General features: G+C 43.4%; 2 protein-coding genes across 2 annotated transcripts; both read left to right on the plus strand.

Annotated features, from left to right (window-relative positions):
* Positions 1-425: 425 nt before the first annotated feature.
* LOC120383542 (olfactory receptor 14A16-like) lies at positions 426-1,385 on the plus strand. The gene has a single exon (XM_039501701.1). The coding sequence runs from the start codon at positions 426-428 to the stop codon at positions 1,383-1,385; it is 960 nt and encodes a 319-aa protein (XP_039357635.1).
* A 12,202-nt stretch (positions 1,386-13,587) lies between these two features.
* On the plus strand, positions 13,588-14,502 carry LOC120383844 (olfactory receptor 14A16-like). The gene has a single exon (XM_039502130.1). It carries the CDS (start codon positions 13,588-13,590, stop codon positions 14,500-14,502), a length of 915 nt encoding a protein of 304 aa, XP_039358064.1.
* The last annotated feature ends 10,084 nt before the right edge of the window (positions 14,503-24,586 follow it).

The raw sequence follows: 24,586 nt of genomic DNA on the forward strand, positions 1-24,586 counted from the left end.
ACGAGCTGCTACTTATAATGCTGGGTGAATCTACATTATATTGCCCTGCCAAGTGGGAATCAGGCTGTGTTGGCATTTTCGTCTATCCATTTCATAATCAAGCTGTGAGCTTGGTGATGGTCGCAACAAAGGGACCATATTTGTAAAAATTGTTGGGTTTGGATTGTACTTTCTTCCATCCTCCATAGTGCATTTTCTCAAGCCACATATTGGGCCAAATCCTCAGATGGGGTAAAGTAACGAAGCTCTATTGAATTTAAAGGAGTTGACCCAATTTACACTAGTGTGATAACGTAATGGACTGATTGTCATAATGGGACTGACTGATTGTCAGAGGTGAGGAGCATTCCCTCTGTTGCTCTAATTCTGACCATTGTCTTTCTCATTCCCCCTACAGCCAGCGCACCTGTGTGGTGAGGAAGAAAATGTCCAACCGAACTGTGGTGACTGAATTCCTTCTCCTGGGATTCGCTGATGTTTGGGAGCTGCAGATTTTACACTTTGTGGTGTTTCTAGTGCTTTACCTGGCATCCCTGCTGGGGAACCTTCTCATCCTCACAGCCATAGCCCTCGACCACCATCTTCACACCCCTATGTACTTCTTCCTGATTAACCTGTCCATCCTAGACCTTGGCTTCATCTCTGTCACCATTCCCAAATCGATGGCCAACTCCCTCATGAACACCAGATCGATTTCTTATTCTGGATGTGTCGCCCAAGTCTTTCTCATCTTCTTCTTTGCTTCAGCAGATTTTGCCATACTGACCATCATGGCATATGACCGATACGTCGCCATCTGCCAACCACTGCATTATGAGACAGTGATGAACAGCAAAGCTTGTGTCCAAATGGCAGTCAGTGCCTGGATCAGTGTTATTCTCTACTCTGTAGTGCACACTGGAAACACATTTGCAACATCCTTCTGTGGAGGCAACGAGGTGGATCAGTTCTTCTGTGAAATCCCCCAGCTCCTCAAGCTCGCCTGCTCTGACTCAGACCTCAGTGAAGTTGGGTTTCTCATCTTTAGTTTATTCTTAGGCTTAAGCTGCTTTGTTTTCATAATTGTTTCATATGTTCAGATCTTCACCACAGTGTTGGGAATCCCCTCTGAGCAAGGCCGACATAAAGCTTTCTCCACCTGCCTCCCTCACCTCATTGTGGTCTCCTTGTTTATTTGCACTGGGATTTTTGCCTACTTGAAACCCACCTCCAGCTCTCCATCAGTTCTAAATCTCTTAGTGGCTGTTCTCTATTCTGTGTTGCCACCAATGATAAATCCCCTCATCTACAGCATGAGAAACAAGGAGCTCAAAGGTGCACTGAGTAAACTTATAGGTTGGAGGTTATTCTCTAAGAATAAAGTGTCCTTATTTCTCCTTCAGTAACAATTTCATTCTGTGTTTCTTTATAAATATAATCAGCTGACAACATTATTGCCTCCATGAGAAAATACTATGCAATCTGTTTATGCAGAATTGGGTATTTACACTAGGAAAAATCCAGACAAACATGGCTCAAGTAAAAAGGAGTTACCATAGGTTTGCACCAATGTAAATAAGATTGGAATCTATCTATCATATACTGCTACTCATCACCATACTATCTGAACCCCTTGCCCATAAAATCAGTAGCCATAGCAAAGTCCCTAGTGAGGTCTCTGGCTCTTCTTATTTTTTTGAGATAAAAACTTGGATTGAGGTATCAGTGTATTTTGCTTAACTGGTTGGTTTGTTTCTTTGTTGCAGGAGGTTGTGGAGGTGGGAAGGCATGGGGAAATGGTGAGGATTTGGTTAGACAGGATTTTCAATGTTTGTCCATCTTGGAAGTGCCAATATGTCATCTCTCTGATGGAGTTTTCTGAGTGAGCTGAAGGTTTGCTCCCCCTCAGTGATAAAAGGGTACAAAAGAGGTTTCTGCGTGGCTGAGTTCCTCCAGAAATGGTTATGTGTATACTGTTGAGATATGATTGTATTATTAATGATATGTTAGAAAAATAACAATCTTGGTTAGAAGAGGAGTACTTGTGGCACATTAGAGACTAACAAATTTATTTGAGCATAAGCTTTCATGGGCTACAGCCCACTTCATCCGATGCATAGCCTGGAACACACAGCAAGAAGATATTTATACATACAGAGAACATGATAAGGGGGAAGTAGCCATAGCAACTGTAAGAGGCCAATCAATTGAGATGAGCTATCATCAGCAGGAGAAAAAAAGGTTGATGGTGGGATGGAAATTGTTAAAATCATGCTGGAATTCTTCGAGGGACAATCTCTATGCAAAAGAATAAATGGAAACAAATCTGACATCAGGAATCATAACATTAAAAAACCAGTGGGAGAACACTTCAACCTCTCTAACCACTCAGTGACAGACTTGAAGGTGGCAATTTTACAACAAAAAACCTTCAAAAAACAGACTCCAAAGAGAGACTGCTGAACTTGAATTAATATGCAAATTAGATACAATTAACTTAGGTTTGAACAGAGACTGGGAATGCTTGGGCCATTACACTAATTGAATCTCTTTCCCCATGTTAAGTATCCTCACGACTTCTATGGGTCATCTCGATTATCACTTTAAAAGATTTTTTTCTCTAAGGTGCCACAAGTACTCCTTTTTGCGGATATAGACTAACACAGCTGCTACTCTGAAATCTCAGTTAGGTATCTTTTCTATTGTTTTTACATAAACGAATATGTAAAAACTGTCATTCTTGCTATGGTGGAAAGGATATTTTGAAGAGAAACTTTCCCCTGAGTTTCCTAAAGAAAATCTGACTCAGAATAATGAGGTCAAATTTGTATTCAATGGAAGCCATTAGAGTTTAGCCCATCACTTCAAGGAGATCAGGATTTGGCCAGTAGCATCTATACACAAGGATTCAGATTTGGCTGACAGCACCCTGGAGAAAGTGAGTGTGACAGAGAGGTAAGGGTCAGATTTCCCAACTCAGCTAGACCAGCACCAATGCAGAGTAGACCTAATAACATTACAAGTTTACTACTAATGAGGTTCTGGCCCAAAGTCACTGGGCAGCACTCAGTAGGGACATGAACATGAGTGTAAGTTTCTTGTTTGGTGTCGTTTTGTTCTAACCTTGGTGTAAGTGGAAAAGTGTCATCCTTGCACTGATCTGGTGTTCCATAAACCAGCCCATGTAGATCTATTCACATCCAAACTCAGAAAGGATCTCTGAAATGGCCTGCTATTAGTATTAGAATATCATCTTTGTGCATGGTTGTGTACACTACATATATGAGAGACAAAAGGAGAGTATGTGATTAGATAGAGAGACAGACAAACAGGACTATTCCTCGTTCTACCACACAACTTCATTTAGTCATAATGATATATTTCTATTTAATTGTGAATTATGTTAGCTAGCTATCTTGGTAGATAATGAAATTATTGTGCAAATTATTGTGTTTCTTTTCCTGTTAATGATTGTCTATGTCCAGATCATGATTTTCTTATAAGTACTCCTTATTAAACTTTATTTAACAAAGATTTTATGGCTATGTCTTACTCTGTCATTTACAAACAGTTCATCCTAAAATACTCGGTGTTTGAATTTTGAGCTGTTTTGACTGGATACATTTTTAACATGCTCTCTTTTGCTTCTCTGAACAAATGGAAATATCACACTTGGGATCCTTAAAAATGGGGAACAATCTCCCGGTCAGTGAAAAGGGAAGTCTAGTTTGGTTAAGCTGAATTGTATGGATTGTGAATAGGGAATAAGGAGGAGGGAAGGTCTGTAATTGTTGTCAAGTGCAGAAGACTATGGGTGGTGAAGGGCAAAGAGGTCTATGGCTGGTTCTGCTGGAGAATGTTTTGGAAGGTGATTGGAGGATAATCTTATCAATAGTAGAGGGCAGAGGAGTCTACGGGTGGTGAAGGACAGATTTGTCTGGTTAGTGGAGGGCAGAGGTGTCTATGGGTGGTTGAAGGAGGAGAATGTTCTAGTTGACTGATAGGGAAAAAATTGCCATTGGTTAATGTTGAAAAATTACAAATGGTTAATGGGAGAGTTTAATGCTGAAGGAAGGAGAATGTTACCCAGGATGAATGGGTGAAGATTTGGTGGACCAAGTCAGTGTATTTTGCGTATATTCTTACAATACTGGGCAGAGGTCTAGCGTTTAGACTTTCTTACCAGTCCAAATGAACAAATAACAGAAATATTGCTGTCACTTGATTTTATAGCATTTCACATCTGAAAACTTGCAAGGATTCTCCAGACTTGGAGTTGTGGGTCTTGCAAGGAACAACACAATTCAGCTCTTATGTAAACTGTTAGGGCAATGTAACCTACATTAAGGCTGTGCCCTCTGATACCAGGGGTGGATTTGGCTCACTGAGTGTTACAGCACCCAGTAGTATTCTGTTTCAATAGAGGGGGGAGTCATTCTTCCACTCTTGCTGGCTTCTTTCAATAATTAGGATTCTAGGACCTGATGTGTCAGTGACTTTAGACACCACACTTATGAATGGAGTAGAAAGAGAGATCATCATTGACAAGGACTTGCATAGAGAAAGGATCCAGTGTCCCGTCCATGTCATCAGTGTTAGGAGTATTCTGATGTGAGGGTCCCACAATCACTCCATTGGAAGCTGTTCCACTCTGGATAAATAATTGTTAGTTTTTTCTGATTTCTTTATGGTGGCCTGTATGAAATGCACTGGGTATCTCTGTCCAGTTCCCAGAAGATGTCTCCCCATCACACTAATGGCCATAATTTGCACCCTTGTGGTCCATTACTAAGGAAGTATGCAGGGATATGGAGAAGAGAATCTCTTTTTATGTACAGAAAGGATTCTTCCAGGGCAGGGTAGAGGCACATTTCCAGAGACTGTTGAGTGGGGGAAGACTGAAGAGCTGCAACTTGGGCTTCTGTGTGCTCTGTTTTGTTCAACAACCAGAGGAGTGTTAATGGGACACTTCATCTTGAATGGTCTCTTGGAATATGTGCTAACTACTTATGCTAAACTATCTGTTCTACTTCATATTTATCTGCGACACTCTAGCCTTGTCTACATTACACATTTTTGTCGAGAAAAGGCAGCTTCTGTCAACAAAACAGTGATGATGTACACACTACAATTCTCAGCCCACTCTCCTACTACACCGGCATAATAGAATCACCTCGGCGAAAGGCGTAGAGTTTTTTGTGACATAGATAGAGCGACATTCCTTACATCACCATAACTGGCCTTCAGGAGGTACCCCACAATGCCCACCATGACTGCTCTGGTCACCATTTTGAACCCTGCTGCCCTGCATCCAGCTACACTGGCACACACCCCTTCCCTTTCAAAGCCCCAGGAAGTTTTGAAATTGCTCTTCCTGTTTGCTTGGTGTGGAGAGCTCACTTAGCTACTGCCCAGCTGAGCGTGCTGGCTCCCTGCAGCAAACACACTCCTGCCCGGACTGCATGGGAGGGGATGGATCTCGTGGGTTTGTGGGCGAGGAGGCTGTGGGTCTGTGGCTGGGTCTGTGGGGAGAAATCACTGTAGGGAGGCAGTGGGAGATAATCACATGGACTTCCCTACGCTCCCCCTGCCATTGTTTTCCCCAGGAATTGAAATGGGGGGGGGTTGGAATATTCAGGGGGGTGAAGGCAAACGAAGGTTGAGACTGTGAGTGCAAAGGTGGACTGTATGCCAACATATTTGTAACCCTTCTGCCTCTCTGAGTTGGCAGCAACAAGGGCCGGGTTCAGTATCCAGGGGTTCCGTTTCAATAGCGCAATGCAAAACCGGCTCGAGCCCCCACCCAGTGACCTGGGACAATTACATACTACCCCCCGGGCGCCTCTAGGAGGCAATAATTCCCCTCTCGCAAGCACGGAGTCTGAGTGTAGCAAAATCCTTTTAATAAAGGAGGGAAACAATGTGGCATTACGTTGGGGAAACACCACAAACAGGATTCATAACACAAACCATGAGCAAAAGACCCACCTCCCAGTAAGTTTGGCAATGTCCTTTTCCCCTCAGGGTCTTAAGTCCAAATCACCCCAAAGTCCAACAACCCCAAAGTCCCTGTCCCTGGTCAGTGCCGCCCCAGAGTTCAAAAGTTCATCTGCAGAGTTTTATCCCGCCAGCCTGGGTGGAATGGGGGGGGGCACACAGGGTGTCAAGGGGCACCTTACGTGGGCCAAGGCCAACTGCCCCGCCTCTCCACGGCAGTCTGCTGCAGCCTTCACCACAAACGGCTCTGCTCCACCAGCTGCTCTGCTCCTCCAGCCGTCCCCACAAACTGCTCAGCTCTGCTCCACTTGCTGTTCCGTGGGCCGCTCCAACCATCCCACAAGGTGCTCAGCTCCGCCAGCTGCTCTGCTCCACCGGCTGTCCCCACAAACTGCTCTGCTCCACTCCAACCGTCCTGCAAACTGTTCTGTTCACCACTTGGCAATATATCTTCAGGCTCCCCCACTAGTTAACACAGCACTCAGTGATCTCAGCTCAGTAATTTTAGCTCTTTTAATGGTTTCAGCTTGTAGCAGGAGAGCCCCAGTGCTGGTGCACTGTTGGCCCAAAGTGAATTCAGCTCAGCAGCCTCTAGCTAGACTCCTAGTGGAATCAAAATTAGCTCTGCTATTCAACGATGGAGAGGGAGAGAGATATGTGCAATTGGTCTGCCAGGCCCTCAAAGGGGGCCCATACCATCAGGGGGCCCATACCTGTCCCCAGCCTCTCTCAATTCACTGGGTTTTGGAACCCATGTCCCTTGTCTAGCGAGTGATACTTAGTTGATGCTGAGACCCTCTGTCATAAAACAGTCTCATAGCCCTTCATTCACATAATCAGGGTAACAACACTTTATTCCTTCTACCCCAATAATCGAGAACTTGGGGATCCCACAGTTGTGAAAGTGACCATTTTGGGCTGCTGTGGGCTCATGCTAGGTGGAGTTGGTGTGCCTATGCAAACAAGATCAGCCCCCTAAGTTCTTTTCCACACTCGCTATAATTAACCACCAGATGTAAGTGTAGAGCTCATCCTGACTCTGCTTATATATTAAAAACTGAAAAATGTTTCATGACCATTTTATTAGATTTAACTCATGGTTTAAAATCATCATAAAAATTAAAGTTGGCTACTCATGCCTACTAGGAAGCACAACATCTACATCCATCTTGGCTTCTTGCACTCTTTGGTGTCTTTTTGTGTGTCTGTTACTTCTAGTCCTTCATGACATGCTGATGATCAGGCAGAAGGTGACTTCTTTTGGAAAACAAAATTCTATTTAATGAAGAAAAAGAGCACTAACTGTAGCTGCTGTGACTGAGAATAGAAAGAGATGAATTCCTACATCATTCATGCCAGGAATCATAGCACAAAAATTGGATCAAACCACTAGTGATGATAAAGAAGTCGAATTTAAATCTTCATTCATTCATCGTATGATATTGGACTCTGTGCTCAAATTCTCTATTCTATTCATATGGCAACCCCATTGCTGGTAGTGCCTCACTTCACTCAACCGTCAGTGTTTTATAAGACAGGCATCTCTAAAAATGACATGGAGGTTGATAAAATCCAGAAATCGCTATTGTAGATTTGTAAGAATCAAGCCTGTGTACTATTTCAGCTGGTTTAACAAACACTTCTTGTCCTTTTCACTTAAGGAGTCAATATAAGTACCTTCATTAGTCAACTTCTGAACTGAAGTCTTTGCTTCTTCCAGTACATTTTCAGTGGATAGCTCTCTGATTGATCCAAGGGTAGCTTCTATTGCTGGACAAAGATCTACTGTTGCAGCAGATGCCTGGATGGCATTGTCTAATGACCCAAGTGGTTTTAACAGTAGACTTACAAGAGCGAGAATGGCAATAGTCTTCTCTGAACATAGTAGCAAAAGTAGTCCACCAGCCTCACTACTTAGATCCATCCCATCTTGGTGGATACTTTCCAAAGCCAGTAAAAACAGTTGCAGTAATTTTAAGACAATAGCCAAGGATCGCTCATGAGAAAGCCAGCAGATTTTCTCACGTTGGACTTATTTGAACTTCAATCCCAGTGTATCTTCTAGTTGTTTCCAAGAGGTTCAGTCCTTTTGGACTCTTGCTGAAAAAAAAAGAGTATAAAAAGCAATTATATTTATGGCTTTTTAATGTCTTTTGAAGATTCTGCAGCTTGTACTAGCACTTGCTGAAGTAGATGGCCTCTGCAGTGTGTATTGGAGAGATTAGGGTTACACTTTTCTCCGGACAAAGCTTGTACTTCACTATGTCTTCCAGAGATGTTTGTAGCTCCATCAAATGCACAAGCAACCATCTGTCTGGGGTTCAATTTACACGCATTTAACTCTTCTAAGATGTCACAGATGCCCCTGATGTGTCTTCTATAACCTGAACATCTAGAATGCATCCACTGGCCTACCACAGACATCAATGACATACACGATGACTTAATACTTGATACTTAATACTTGATGCCTATTTGCACTGGTGCATTCATCAGCCATGTATGCACATATTTTGAATTTGGTGAGAGAGTTCTTCGCTTTTTCAACTGCTGAGTCTTTCACTGTTGCACCACTTTCTTCTAGAGAGTGAGCTGAGTTTTTCCAGAAAGATAGTGAGCACTCTTGTTTGCCATTCTTGTTCAAAACCAGTGTCCAAGTTCAGGATTAACAAGTGACAATGCACTTAACATTGGCCTCTGGTTTGTAATGTGTAGTATGATGCAACAGCCATGTTGGTTCACATAAACTTGAGTTGTGTCTCCAGCATTCTTAACAGCCTCAGTATATTCTTATAAAATTGGATTAGACAGTGGCTGCCTTATAAGGCTTTCTGCATGTTGATGCAGTCCAGAGGCATGGTGTTTTCTAGCCTTTTCATATAGGTTGCCAGTATTGGTTTAGCTGATCAGTCTGGCAAACCAAGCTCCTCCAGTTTTACTATATAAAGGGTATGGAACAGCTGCTGTATGAGGAGATATTAATAAGACTGGGACTTTTCAGCTTGGAAAAGAGACGACTAATACGGGATATGATAGAGGCTTATAAAACCTTGACTGGTGTGGAGAAAATCAATAAGGAAGTGTTATTTACCCCTTCACTTAACACAAGAACCAGGGGCCACCCAATGAAATTAATAGGCAGCAGGTTTAAAACAAACAAAAGGAAATATTTTTTCACACAACACACAGTCATCCATGGAACTAATTGCCAGGGATGTTGTGGAGGCCAAAATTATAACAGGGTTTAAAAAAGAACTGGATGAGTTCATGGAGGTTGATGAATTTCAACAAGGACAAATGCAGAGTTCTGCACTTAGGAAGGAATAATTCCATGCACCGCTACAGACTAGGGAGTGACTGGCTAAGCAGCAGTTCTGCAGAAAAGGACCTGGGGATTACAGTGGATGAGAAGCTGGATACGAGTCCACAGTATGCCCTTGTTGCCAAGAAGGCCAATGACATATTGGGCTGTATTAGTAGGAACATTGCCAGCAGATCGAGGGAAGTTATTATTCCCATCTATTAGGCATTGGTGAGGCCACATCTGTAGTATTGCATCCAGTTTTGGTCCCCCCACCACAAAAAGGATGCGGACAAATTGGAGTCCAGCTGAGGGCAACAAAAATGATTAGGGGGCTGGGGCACATGACTTACGAGGAGAGGCTGGTTATTTAGTCTGCAGAACAGAAGAGTGAGGGGGGATTTGATAGCAGTCTTCAGTTACCTGAAGTCAGATTCCATAGAGGATAGAGCTAGCTGTTCTCAGTGGTGGCAGATGACTGAACAAGAAGCAATGGTCTCAAGTTGCAGTGAGGGAGGTCTAGGTTGGATATTAGGAAAAACTGGGAGGGTGATGAAACACTGGAATGGATTACCTAGGGAGGTGGTGGAATCTCCATCCTTAGAGGTTTTTAAGGCCCGACTTGACAAAGCCTTGGCTGGGATGATTTAGTTCATGTTAGTCCTGCTTTGAGCAGGGGATTGAACTAGATGACCTCCTGAGGTCTCTTCCAATCCTAATATTTTATGATTCTAGTGCAGGCTGGGATGTCTTTTCCATAGAAACAGTGTCTCACAGCAGGACTAAGCACTTAGACCTAATTATCAGTGATTTCAGCTTTATCAGTCATGTAACAAACCAAAAGACTCTCTATGGAGTCTAATCAGCTCTATCTCTAAACAGGAGAGAGGGGCAGGTCAAATAGTGCCTGTGACTCTTAGGCAGAGCCCACACCACCAAGCAAAACACCTCTCTCTTCACTAGAATATGGCATCCAAACCTCCTGCTTAAGGAGTGCAGTTCAGTTGAGGGTGACCAGTGCTTAATTTGTAATGAAATAGATGCTGGGGCACAAGCAAGTCTGTTACTTTCATAACTGTTGTGACAAGCTCAGAGGTCCCAGGGCTATGAACTGCCAAGCCTGGAAGTGCCAGGGCTCAAACTTGGCAAGCCATAGCACAAGATTAAGCATTGAGGGAGATCCCCTCATTGAGGCAGGCTAAGTACAGTTATAATATACCTCTCTCATAGAACTGGAAGGGACCCCAAAGGGTCATGGAGTCCAGCCCCCAGCCTTCGCTAGAAGGACCAAGTACTGATTTTGGGCCAGATCCTTAAGTGACCCTCTCAAGAGTTAGCTCACAACTCTGGATTTAGCAGGCTAATGCTTAAACCACTGAACTACCCCTCAGCTCTGCTGCCCCTTACTCATATAATAAGGATAACAACATTTCATGACCCTCACATTTAATACTTTTGTGATTTGTGACCCAATATCACCCAAAATTGATTACTTGGACAACACAGCTGTCTGCTGGATACCTAGGCAGCATAGGTGTCTTCATGTAAATACAGTCTGGTCCTGAAACCTTTACATCCATCCCTAACTCATCACTAGATGAGAGCTCATTCAGACCTGGCTTATAAATAATAATTTGAAATGGTTAGGTAGGCCAATATAGCTGAAACAAATGTGCCGGCATTGTCATAAATGACAGCTGTATGAGGAGGCAAGTCTTTCTTCAGACTTTTCAAACCCATTATGCTTTCTCAGGTACAAGCTGTGATTTTTTCAACAGCCATCAGACTTCCTTAGCTCGTTGGATCCTTATGAGTGCCTGGTCCTGGTCGGGGACTTTAACACCACCCTTGAGGAGCGGGACTGCTCGGGGACTGAGCGGTGTCCAGCTGCCGTGGACATTCTCCAGAAGATTGTTGTCCATCACTCCATGGTGGACATCTGGCATGACCACCACCCAGATGACATGTCAACATTTTAGGGTTGTGGGTTCAAGCCCCATCTTTAGCATTTGCTCTTGCAGCCTTAGGGTATGTCTATACTATGAATGTGGTTGATTTAATAGAAGTCGATTTTTAGAAAACAATTTTATACAGTCCATCGTGTATGTCCCCACTAAGTGCAGTAGATCTGTGGAGTGTGTCCTCAATACCATGGCTAGCATCGACTCACGTAGTGGTGCACTGTGGGTAGCTATCCCACAGTCCCTGCTGCCCATTGTTTAGGCACCTAACTCCCATTGAATGCCCATGGGATTTAGGCATTTAGCTCACACAGGACCATTGATAAATCCCAGTCAGTGCCTGTCTCCATCTAATTAGATGTATAAATCCATTTGTAATCCTGGTTTACAGATAACACAGATGCTGGGCATGAATCAGAGAACCTGGGGAGATCGTAGGCCCTGTGCTAGGCAGGGGATCAGATTAGAGGATCAGAAGGATCCTTTTGGCTTTATCACCAAGGCATCTATGCACTTGCCTCTGGGCCTTTGCTGCTGAGATGTGCAGGGCTCCAGGGAGTAAGTTCCACTAGCCCTTAAGAAATAGAAGTGAATAACTCACCTTCCTGCATCATCAGTCCTTTAATGCCAGTGCAAATCAAAGCCAGCTGCACACAGCTCATCAGCAGAAAGCAACAGATCAGCGTCTAGTTCAGCCACAGAGTGAGGGGTGAAAGGACACTCAGATACCTGGGACTTTAGCTTCTAGATTGTGGAATATAGATAGATATTGACCAAAGAATCCTCGTGCTGGATGACTGAATGCATCATAAATTGGGGAAAACATCCACAGAGATCAGCATAGTAAGTTTGTTATTTCAATTAAATATGTATGGGGATCAATATACAGGGGGAAATTAAGATGATAAATATAAATTACAATATGAACTTGTTAAGACTTTACTTTCAGTTTAATCAATTATCTACCACTGATAGGAATTTTTCCGCCTCTCAGGAAAAGGTTAACTTCTCACTGAAAACGCAAAATCAATTTATTTATTTTTTAACTTTTGGCAAATGAAAACTTTCTACTGAAAACTATATTTTATCACAAAACCAAAAATGTTTGTTTTTTTGAGTTTTCACATTTTTTACACAATAATCTGAAAATGTTTGAGAAAAGCAGACTGATTCTGAAATTTGGCTAAAAAAACAACATCTATTATAAAAGATACAGCTAAAAATTTCCAACCATCCTTAAATTTTAAATAAGTTGGGGAACATTAATATTCTCTGATAAAGCATTAATTTCAAGTCCATTTATTCTATTGCATCTGTGTGATTTCTCTTTCAAATGGATGGTTGCAAGAAGGTAACAATGGAATAACCAGTAACGTAGATAGCACACAGGCTGTGTTTAATACAGACTAGCCCTTTTAACCCTGGGTTAGAGTTGAACCAAGCAACCAAACCCCATCTATCCTGACCCCGTTCAAGGACATCATAGAATCTCAGGGTTGGAAGGGACCTAGCTCCACACTGCTGCTGGCTGAGTATAAATGATGTAAATGGCTGTGCAGAACTTACACATAAAAAGACACGGGGCCATGTTTCCAAAGGTATTTTGGTGCCTACTGGGATTTTCAGAAGCACCTAGGAGTTTATAACTTGTTAATTTCAAGGGGTGTTGGGGGCCTAGATATTTTGAGAATCCCAAATGCCCTTACAGTCCTAGTAGACAGAGCAGAGAAAGGGAGGGAGGGGAAACAGAGGCAGAAAGAGGGCAAATGACTGGCCCAAGGTCACACAGCAGGTCATTGGCAGAGACAAGAGTAGAGCCCAAGTGTCCTGACAACCCCTGCACCATACAGCACAGAGTAAACGATACAACATAGCGGTGATGGAGGGATGCTGCTAGTCTATTTTTTCATGCATTTAAAATGTGTTGGCATTTTAGTCTATTCGTTTCATGGCCAAACTGTGAGCTTGGTGATGTCGCAACAGAGGGGCGTCCTCTGGAAGAATTGTCGGATTTGGCTTGTACTTTGTTCCATCCTTCAGACTGTATTTTAACAGGCCACATCTTGGACCAAATCCTCAGATGGGGTAAAGTAACAATGCTCCATTTACTTTAAAGGAGCTGACCCAATTACACTAGTGTGATAACGTGACTGACTGATTGATTGTCAGAAGCGAGGATCACTATCAACGCCTAATCATTGTAAGTGACGAGTGCTGTGCACCTTTGACATTCATATAATAACATATTAGAGAAAGGGGAATCAGGGCTATTCCCTCTGTTGCTCTAATTTTGACCAGTGTCTTTCTCATTCCCTCTACAGCCAGCACACCTGTGTGCCGAGGAAGAAAATGTCCAACCAAACCGCCGTGACTGAATTCCTTCTCCTGGGATTCTCCGATGTTCGGGAGCTGCAGATTTTACACTTTGTGGTGTTTCTAATGCTTTACCTGTTATCCCTGCTGGGAAACCTTCTCATCAGCACAGCCATAGCCCTTGACCACCACCTTCACACCCCCATGTACTTCTTCCTCATGAATCTGTCCATCCTAGACCTTGGCTCTGTCTCTGTCACCATCCCCAAATCCATGGCCAATTCCCTCATGAACACCAGGTCAATATCTTATTCTGGATGTGTTGCCCAAGTCTTTCTTCTCGTCTTCTTTGCTTCAACAGATTATGCCATACTGACCGTTATGGCATATGATCGATACGTCGCCATCTGCCAACCGCTGCACTATGAAACAGTGATGAACAGGAGAGCTTGTGTCCAAATGGCAGCCAGTGCCTGGATCAGTGTTATTCTCTACTCTGCAGTGCACACTGGAAACACGTTTGCAACATCCTTCTGTGGAGGCAACGTGGTGGATCAGTTCTTCTGTGAAATCCCCCAGCTCCTCAAACTTGCCTGCTCTGACTCAGACCTCAGTGAAGTTGGGTTTCTCATCTTTAGTTTATTTTTATGCTTAAGCTGCTTTGTTTTCATAATTGTTTCATATGTTCAGATCTTCACCACAGTGTTGAGAATTCCCTCTGAGCAGGGCAGGTATAAAGCCTTCTCCACCTGCCTCCCTCACCTCATTGTGGTCTCCTTGTTTGTTGGCACTTCCACTTTTGCGTACCTGAAACCCATCTTCAGCTCTCCATCAGTTCGGAATCTCATGGTGGCCGTTCTCTATTCTGTGTTGCCACCAATGATGAATCCAATCATCTACAGCATGAGGAACAAGGAGCTCAAAAGTGCACTGAGTAAACTCATAGGTTAGAGGTTATTTATTAAGAATTAAATGTCCATATATATCTTTTAATCATGTGTTTCTTTAGAAATATAATTATCTGACAATATTATTGTCTTCATGAGAACATAACATACTATCTTTTCATGCAGAAGTGGGTATTTGCACTAGTAAAAATCCAGACAAACTTGACTGAAGAAAACAAAAGCATTATTAAAGGTACACCAATGCAAATAAGATCAGAATCTATCTATCTATCTATCTATCTATCTATCTATCTATCTATCTATCTATCTAGTAATTATAAAGTGTTACCCATCACCATACTATATGAGCACTTTGCACATAATGTCAGTAGCCATAGCAAAAGTCTCCAGTGGGGTCTCTGGCTCTTCTTATTTTGGGGGCTAAAAATTCTGATCGAGATATCAATGCATATGTTGTTTGTTTCTCTGTTTTTTAATTTATTTTTGTTTAGCTGGTTGGTTGGTGGTTTGATTTTTTTTCTTTGTTCCAGGTGGTTTTGGATGTGGAAAGTCCCGGGGAGATGGTGAGTGTTTGGTTTGAAGGGGTTTTCAATGTTTGTCCTCTCTCAGGAGTGCCCATATGTCATCTCTTTGATGAGGTTTTTCTGAGTGTTCTGAAAATTTGCTTCTCACAATGATAAAAGGGTACAAATAAGGTTTCTGCATGGTTGAATTCCTACTGAAATGACGATGTATATACTGTTGGGGTATTATTATATTATTAATGATGTGTTGGGGAACAGAGAGTCTCAGGGAGGCATCTTTTTATCATTTTAACTTAAATGATTATGTAAATACAGTATCATTGGTGCTGTGGTGGAAAGGCTGTTCTGAAGAGAAACTTTTTCAAGCGTTTCCTAAAGAAAATCTGACTTGGGATAATGAGGCCAAAATTGGATCCCGTTGAAGTCACTGGGTCTAGCCCCTCACTTCTAAGAGATCAGAATTTGGCCAATGGCCAGTACACACAAGGATCCAGATTTGGCTGACAGCACCCTGGAAAAAGTGAGGGTGACAGTGATGTAAGGGTCACATTTTCCAACTCAGCTAAACCAGCACCAATGGAGAGTAGACTCACTGACTGAACCAGTATAATACTGATGTTGTTCTGGCCCAAAGTCCCTGGGCTACACTCTGTAGTAATATAAACACTGATGTAAGATAGTTGTCTGGGGTCATTTTGTTCTAACCTTGGTGTATTTCACTAGAAAGGTGGTGAAGCACTGGAATGGATTACCTAGGGAGGTGGTGGAATCTCCATCCTTAGAGGTTTTTAAGGCCCGGCTTGAGAAAGCCCTGGCTGGGATGATTTAGTTGGTGTTGGTCCTGCTTTGAGTAGGGGATTGGACTAGATGACCTCCTATTCCATCACTCATATTTTATGATTCTATGAAAAATGCCATCACATGCACTGATCTGGTGTTCCATATACCGTCCAGTGTAGATCTACTCACATCCAAGCTGAGAAAGGATCTCAGAAATTATTAGTTTTAGAATACCATCTTTGTGCATGGCTGTGAACACTACATATATGATAGTCAAAGGCAGAGCATGTGATTAGATAGACAGATAGAGATATAGGACCATTCCCTGTCCTAACACACAAGCTCTTTTTGTCATAAAGATGGATTTTTTTTGTGGTGAATTATGTTAGATAGATTAGATTAGATAATTTATGAACATTATTGTGCTTCTTTTCCTGTTAATGATTGTCTATGTCCAGAGCATGATTTTCTTATAAGTAATCCTTATTAAATGTTATTTAGTAAAGATTTTTATGACTATATCTTACACCATCACTCATTTGCAAACAACTCCTCATAAGTACTCTGTGTTGGAACTTTTAGCAGTTTTGATTGGATACATTTTTAACATGATCTCTTTCGTTTCTGTGAATAAATGGAAGTATCACACTCAGGTTCCTTAAGAATGAAGGAGCCAGTTCTCAGCAAGTGTACATGGTTCTAGCTCCACTGAAGTCAAAAGAAATCTGTGAATTTACATCAGCTAAGGATCTGCTCTGAACAAAACTCACTTCCTTTGAATATTCTGTACAAAGGCCCTGATTCCACAAGCCATTTCAGCACATTCTTAACATTAAACACATGAGTAGGTTTAAAGATGAACCTGAAGGTTTAAAGATAAAGCCATATTTAAGTCCCTGTTGTATATGGATTAGGATTATTGATAGGATTTAAGGCTAACACCAAATGGGTGTCAGACTCTGGCCTGCTCTACACTACGCGTTTAAACCGAATTTAGCAGCGTTAAACCGATTTAACCCTGCACCCGTCCACACAATGAGGCCCTTTATATCGATATAAAGGGCTCTTTAAACTGATTTCTGTACTCCTCCCCGACAAGAGGAATAGCGCTGAAATCGGTATTGCCATGTCGGATTAGGGTTAGCGTGGCCACAAATCGACGGTATAGGCCTCTGGGTGGTATCCCACAGTGCACCATTGTGACCACTCTGGAAAGCATCGCCAGAACTCGGATGCACTGGCCAGGTAGACAGGAAAAGCTCCGCAAACTTTTGAATTTCATTTCCTGTTTGCCCAGCGTGGAGCTCTGATCACCACGGGTGGCGATGCAGTCCCAAATCCAAAAAGAGCTCCAGCATGGACCGTACGGGAGATACTGGATCTGATCACTGTATGGGGAGACAAATCTGTTCTATCTGAGCTCTGTTACAGAAGACGAAATGACAAATCATTTGAAAAAATCTCCAGGCTATGATAGACAGAGGCCACAGCAGGGACTCAGCACAGTGCTGTGTGAGAAGCGTAAGAGAAAGCCAAAGAATCAAATGGACGCTCATGGAGGGAGGGAGGGGGTACTGAGGACTCCAGCTATCCCACAGTCCCCTCAGTCTCCGAAAAGTATTTGCATTCTTGGCTGAGCTCCAAATGCCTGAAGGGTCAAAAACATTTTCCAGGGTGTTTCAAGGTGTATGTCGTCAATTTACACCCTTCCCCCCCCCAAAAGAAAAGGGAAAAAATGGTTTCTTGCCTTTTTTCAATGTCACCCTATGTCTACTGCATGCTGCTGGTAGATGGGATGCTGCAGCGCTGAACACCAGCATCCCCTTCCCAGTGGCAGACAGTAAAATATGACTGCTATCCATCGTCATCATCAGCCCGTGAGTGCTCCTGGCTGGCCTCGGTGAGGTCGGCCAGGGGCGCCTGGGTAAAAATAGGAATGACTCCCAGTCATTCCCGGCAGATGGTACAAAAGGCTTAGTAACCGTCCTCATCATAGCAGTGGGAGGCTGCGCTCCTCTGCCCCCAACCCTTTAATGTCCTGCCTGGACTATCATAGCACCTGGAGGCTGCATCCCCCTCATTTTATCTCACTAATAGTCAGTGTTTCTTATTCCTGCATTCTTTATTACTTCATCACAGAAATGGGGGGACACTGCCACGGTAGCCCAGGAGGGTTGGGGGAGGAGGGAAGCAACGGGTGGGGTTGTTGCAGGGGCACCCCCTAGAATAGCATGCAGCTCATCATTTCTGCGGGATCTCTGGGGCTCTGACACGGAGTGGCTGTGCTCTCTGGTTCTCTAGTACACTTGCCCCATATTCTAGGCAGGACTGACTCTATTTTTAGACAAAACATAAAGAAGGGAATGACCCAGGGAGTCATTCCCATTTTTGACAGGTTTCAGAGTAGCAGCCGTGTTAGTCTGTATCCGCAAAAAAAAAAAACAGGAGTACTTGTGGCACCTTAAAGACTAACAAATGAGCTTTAGCTCACGAAAGCTCATGCTAAAATAAATTTGTTAGTCTTTAAGGTGCCACAAGTACTCCTGTTTTTTTTCCCATTTTTGTCCATGCGCCCCCGGCCGACCTCAGCGAGGCCAGCCAGGAGCACCCATGACAGCAGCAGATGGTACAAAAGGATTGATAACCGTCATCACCAATTTCCAAATGCAAACGGTGCAAAATGACTGATCATCATCATCTCATCGCCAATTTACAATGGCAGACAGTGCAATAGGGATGGTAATCGTCTCTGCTACCTTTCAAAGGCAAATGAATGCTGCTGTGTAGCACTGCAGTACCGCCTCTGTCAGCAGCATCCAGTACACATATGGTGACAGTGACAAAAGGCAAAACAGGCTCCATGGTTGCCATGCTATGGCGTCTGCCAGGGCAATCCAGGTGAAAAAGGGCGCGAAATGATTGTCTGCCATTGCTTTCACGGAGGAAGGATTGAGTGATGACATTTACCTAGAATTACTCGTGACACTCTTTTTGTCCCATCATGCATTGGGATCTCAGCCCAGAATTCCAATGGGCGGGGGAGACTGCGGGAACTATGGGATAGCTACGGGATAGCTACCCACAGTGCAACGCTCTGGAAATCGACGCTAGCCTCGGTACAGGGACGCACACTGCCGAATTAATGTGCTTAGTGTGGCCACGTGCACTCGACTTTATACAATCTGTTTTAAAAAACCGGTTTCTGTAAAATCGGAATAATCCCGTAGTGTAGACATACCCTCTGAGACTTCCTCAGTTACTCTGCTTTCCCAGTCAAACAAAGCCCTACAATTGATGCACTGAAATTACTCTCCCCTTCTGGAGTCTAGATTATTAATGTAAAATAACAAGTTTATCTCAAAGCCAGAATCTCTGGGCCTTCTTCTCCAGACTCACCAGTCTGTTATGTCCTTCATCACCAACCTCTCCCTCCTGGAGGGCCTGCTCACCAGCATGCTCATCCCGAAGATGTTGACCAATATGGTGAGTGAGAAGAAGACCATTTCCTTCTCTAGCTGCCATGCCCAGGCCTACTTCCTCTTCCTGGTGGGCTCCATTTAGTTTTTCCTCCTTGCTGTCATGTCCTTTGACCACTATGTGGTGTGATAGACCCAGGCCAGTTGGGTACAGCAGAATAGCAGAAGGCAGATATACTGGCCACTGGATTAACAGTTTTCTGTTCCCTGACTGACCAGAGCAGGGGCTGCTCCAGGCTAATGAGAACACCTGACTCTAATTATGCTGTAAAGAGTCAGGTGAGGCCATTCAATTAATGTGACCGCCTGACTCTAATTAAGGCCCTGCTGATACTATAAAAAGGGCTCACTCCAGCCAGGCAGGGGGTCAGGGAGCCAGAGGAGAGGAAGTGCGGCTGAAGGGCTGGTTACTGAAGACAACCTAAAACATCGTTAAAGGAGCCCTAAGGTAAGGGTGAAGAAGGGAGAAGCAGGAGAGCTGTGGGGAAGTGGCCCAGGGAAATGTAGCAACTCTGGCAGTTGCCAACAACTGCTACCATTAGGGTCCCTGGGCTGGAACCCAGAATAGAGGGCGGGCCTGGTTTCCCCCCAATCCACCACTACAGGAACATCTCCTGGAAGGGGAAGTCAGGTCCCTGTCAGGACAGGAGGCTGAACAGAGACTGTGGGAGTTCTCTCACCAACCTCCTTGCAGGCCTATGATGAAAAGGGCTCAGTAGACTGTAACCCTGGCCCTAGAGAGAGAAGGGCTACGTGGAGGGTCACAGTGAGCCACTGAGGCTAGCATAAACCGCCTAGAAGCGCAGGACCCACAGGAGCAAGGTCAGAGCTCTGCCACAGTGGTTATCAGATAACCACTGCAATATGCCACCATTGAGAGCACTCATGTCTCCCTCTTGCATGTGGCTGTTGCATGGACATGGGGGTTCCTGGCCTTGATTCTGCCTACTCTCTTGGTGGCTTGGCTTCCACATTGTGGTCTCAACTTCACTGACAATTTTTTTCTGCTTCCTTTCACCACTCTCAAGTTCTCCTGCTTTAACACAGCCCTCTCCTAGACAGTCCAAATATATTAAGTCAGTTATTCCTTTAACAGAATAAAATATCAGCTTATTATTTTAAATAGTTATGCAGACACTTCAACTTAAATACACTGGATTAGAAAAAACAATAAAACAAATTTATTAAATACAAAGAGATAGATTTTAAGTGAATACCAGTAATGGGGTATAAAAGTTGGAAATGGCTACAAGATAAATAAAGATAAAATGCTGCCTAACTTAACAAACTTTATTAAATTCAAAGCAAAGTTTTCTCCTCACATGCTTCCAGCAGTCTGACTGACCAAACCCCTTAAGTCAGGATCAGTCTCCCAGAGTCCAACAGCAGCTTCCTTTGTTTCCTTAGGTGCATTGAATGCTATGAACAGGGAGATAGGTGTCTTGGAGTGTCTGACCTTTCTTTTTATAGTCCTGTTCCCTTTTTGAGAAGCATTTCCAGTCAGTGGCAAGGCAAGAGGCAATCTATGTGGAAGAGATCGCCATACTGTTTCTTTGCTAAAATGTAGAATTTTGCCACTGTCCACTTTCCTGCCAAAGGATGGCCACTTTTCAGATAACGTCACATCAGCCTTGCTGACACCTTGCTGAAGCATCGGCTTGTTCTTTGTCTTTGAGAAACTGGTTTGGTAACTCCCCAGGCTTATATGGAAAACATACTTTAAATCATGAGAGATAAAAAGACATCTTTTAAAAAGTAGTAAATAGAAAGGAGTATAAACACTACCAAATTAAGTGTAGAAATGTAATAAGAAAAGCCAAAGAGGAGTTTGAAGAATAGCTAGCCAAAAACTCAAAAGGTAATAACAAAACGGAGGCCACTGGACAATCAAGATACAAAAGGAGCACTTAAAGATGATAAAGTTATTGCGGAGAAACTAAATAAATTCTTTGCTTCAGTCTTTACGGCTGAGGAAGTTATGGAGATTCCCAAACCTGAGCCGGCTTTTGTAGGTGACAAATCTGAGCAATTGTCACAGATTAAGGAGTCACAAGAGGAGGTTTTGGAATTAATTGATAAACTTAACAGTAGCAAGTCACCTGGACCAGATGGCATTCACCCAAGAGTTCTGAAAGAACTCAAATGTGAAGTTGCAGAACTATTAAGTATGGTTTGTAACCTGTCCTTTAAATTGGCTTCTGTAGCCAATGACTGGAAGATAGCTAATGTAATGCTAACATTTAAAAAGGCTCTAGAGGTGATCCGAGCAATTACAAAAGTGTAAGTCTAACACCAGTACCGGGCAAATTAGTTGAAACAATAGTAAAGAATAAAATTGTCAGACGCATAGAAGAACATAAATTGTTGGGTGAAAGTCAACATGGTTTCTATAAAGGGAAATCATGTCTTACTAATCTATTAGAGTTCTTTGAAGGGGTCAATAAGCATGTGGACAAGGGGGTCCAGTGGACATAGTGTACTTAGATTTCCAGAAAGCCTTTGACAAGGTCCTTCACCAAAAGCTCTTACGTAAATTAAGTTGTCATGGGTTAAGAGGGAAGGTCCATTCATGGCTTGAGAATTGGTTCAAAGACAGGGAACAAAGAGTAGGAATAAATGGGAAATTCTCAGAATGGAGAGGGGTAACTAGTGGTGTTCCCCAAGAGTCAGTCCTAGGATCAATCCTATTCAATTTATTCATAAATGATCTGGAGAAAGGGATAAACAGTGAGATGGCAAAGTTTGTAGATGATACTAAACTGCTCAAGATAGTTAAGACCAAAGCAGACTGTGAAGAATTTAAAAAAGATCTCACAAAACTAAGTGATTTGGCAACAAAATGGCAAATGAAATGTATGTGGATAAATGTAAATTAATGCACATTGGAAAAAATAACCCCAACTATACATACAGTATGATGGGGGCTAATTTAGCTACAAGTAATCAGGAAAAAGATCTTAGAGTCATTGTGGCTAGTTCTCTGAAGACGTCCACGCAGTGTGCAGCGGCAGTCAAAAACCAAACAGGACGTTAGGAATCATTAAAAAGGGGATAGAGAATAACACTGAGAAAATCTTATTGCCCTTATATAAATCCATGGTACGTCCACATCTTGAATACTGAGGAGACCACATTTGTACACATCTCAAAAAAGATATACTGGCATTAGAAAAGGTTCAGGGAAGGGCAACTAAAGTGATTAGGGGTTTGGAACGGGTCCCATATGAGGAGAGATTAAAGAGGCTAGGACTTTTCAGCTTGGAAAAGAGGAGACTAAGTGGGGATATGATAGAGGTATATAAAATCATGAGTGGTGTGGAGAAAGTGAATAAGGAAAAGTTGTTCCCATAATATAAGAACTGGGGGCCACCAAATGAAATTAATGGGCAGCAGGTTTAAAACACATAAAAGGAAGTTCTTCTTCACACAGCGCACAGTCAATCTGTGGAACTCTTTGCCTGAGGCAGTTGAGAAGGCTACGACTATAACAGTGTTTAAAAGAGAACTGAATAAATTAATGGAGGTTAAGTCCATTAATGGCTATTAGCCAGAATGGGTAAAAAATGGTGTCCTTAGCCTCTCTGTGTCAGAAGGTGGAAATGGATGTTTTCCATGGGTCCTTCACTCGCTTTGGGGGCCCCGGAAAACTCTTGCGGGGGACTGCTGCCAAAGACCCCAGGCCCCCTGAATCCTCTGGGTGGCCCTGACCAGACCCGGTAAATCGATGCCACTGCATAACTTAGGAGTTTTGATAAATCCTGCTGGGTGCCGGTCTCCATCTTTATGTGCCTAAATCCCTTTGTAATCCTGGCCCACAGAAATAACAGAAGCTGGGCTTTAGTCAGGGTACCCTGCAAGAGATCCTAAGGCCTATGCTATGCCGATATCAAACTGGAGGATCATACTGGCCCCTTTTGGCTTGAAAATCCTTGACTTCATGACATTTTGTCTCTGGGCCTCTGCTTCTGAGCTGTTTAGGCCCCATGGAGTGAGTCCCTGCAAGCCCTTAGAAAATAGACATGGATAGACAGCCTTCTACAGCATCAGCCCTCTAGTGTCATGGGAGCTCAAAGTCAGCTACACACAGCACATCTACAGAGAGCATCAGGTTTCAATCTAGTTCTGTCAGTTCATTCACAGAGTGAGGGATGAAAGGGCTCTTACATAGCTGTGTCTTTGGCTTCTAGATACTACAGTGGTAGGGAAATGGAGATAGAAAAATAATGACCAAAGGATTCTGGCGCTGGAGGATCGAATGCATCACAAGTTGGGAAAAAATCCGCAATGACCAGCACAGTAAATTCACTATTTCAATTAAATATAGTCATGGTTTAATATACAGAACAAATGTAAGACCCTAAACATAAATTATCATTTGAACCCTTTAAGGCTTTAGCTATCAATTAAGTATGTCTACACTACAAGAGTAGTTCGATTCAACTTAAGTCGAATTTGTGGAATCGACCTTACGAAGTCGAATTTGTGTATCCACACTAAGGACACTAATTCCACTTTGTGAGTCCACACTAATGGGGCAAGCATCGACTTTGGAAGCGGTGCACTGTGGGAAGCTATCCCACAGTTCCCGCAGTCCCCGCTGCCCATTGGAATGCTGGGTAGAGCCCCCAATGCCTGCTGGGGGAAAAAATGTGTCGAGGGTGGTTTTGGATAACTGTCATCATTGAACCATCAATCCCGCCCTCCCTCCCTGAAAGCGCCTGCGGGCAATCTGTTCGTGCACTTTTCTGGTCATTAACAGCGCAGACGCCACAGCACTGCGAGCATGAAGCCCACTGCAGTTATGGCCGTTGTCAACTCCTCGCATCTTATCGTCCACCTCTTCCACAGTCAGCTGCTGAGAAATCGGGCAACTTTTCAATGGTGCTGCAAGCACTGGTGGACCATAGGGGACGTTTTACCAACATCAACATCGGGTGGCCGGGCAAGGTTCCATGACGCGTATGTTTTCAGGAACTCTGGTCTGTTTAGACGCCTGCAGGAAGGTAGTTTCTTCCCGGACCACAAAATAACTGTTGGGGATGTGCAGATGCCTATAGTGATCCTCGGGGACCCAGTCTACCCGCTAATGCCCTGGCTCATGAAGCCCTATACAGGCGCCTTGGACACTGACAAGGAACTCTTCAACTACCGGCTGAGCAAGTGCAGAATGGTGGTGGAGTGTGCTTTCAGACGTCTCAAGGGGAGATGGCGAAGCTTACTGACTCGCTCGGATCTTAGCGAAACCAATATCCCCATTGTTATTGCAGCTTGCTGTGTGCTCCACAATCTCAGTGAGAGCAAGGGGGAGACCTTTTGGCGGGATGGGAGGTTGAGGCAAATCGCCTGG

The sequence above is a fragment of the Mauremys reevesii genome, linkage group 15, assembly GCF_016161935.1.
Source record: "Mauremys reevesii isolate NIE-2019 linkage group 15, ASM1616193v1, whole genome shotgun sequence".
NCBI lineage: Eukaryota > Metazoa > Chordata > Testudines > Geoemydidae > Mauremys > Mauremys reevesii.

What these genes read in the sequence shown, in the direction of transcription:
- LOC120383542 (XM_039501701.1), top strand. Translation starts at nt 426, where the DNA reads ATGTCCAACCGAACTGTGGTGACTGAATTCCTTCTCCTGGGATTCGCT.
- LOC120383844 (XM_039502130.1), top strand. Translation starts at nt 13,588, where the DNA reads ATGTCCAACCAAACCGCCGTGACTGAATTCCTTCTCCTGGGATTCTCC.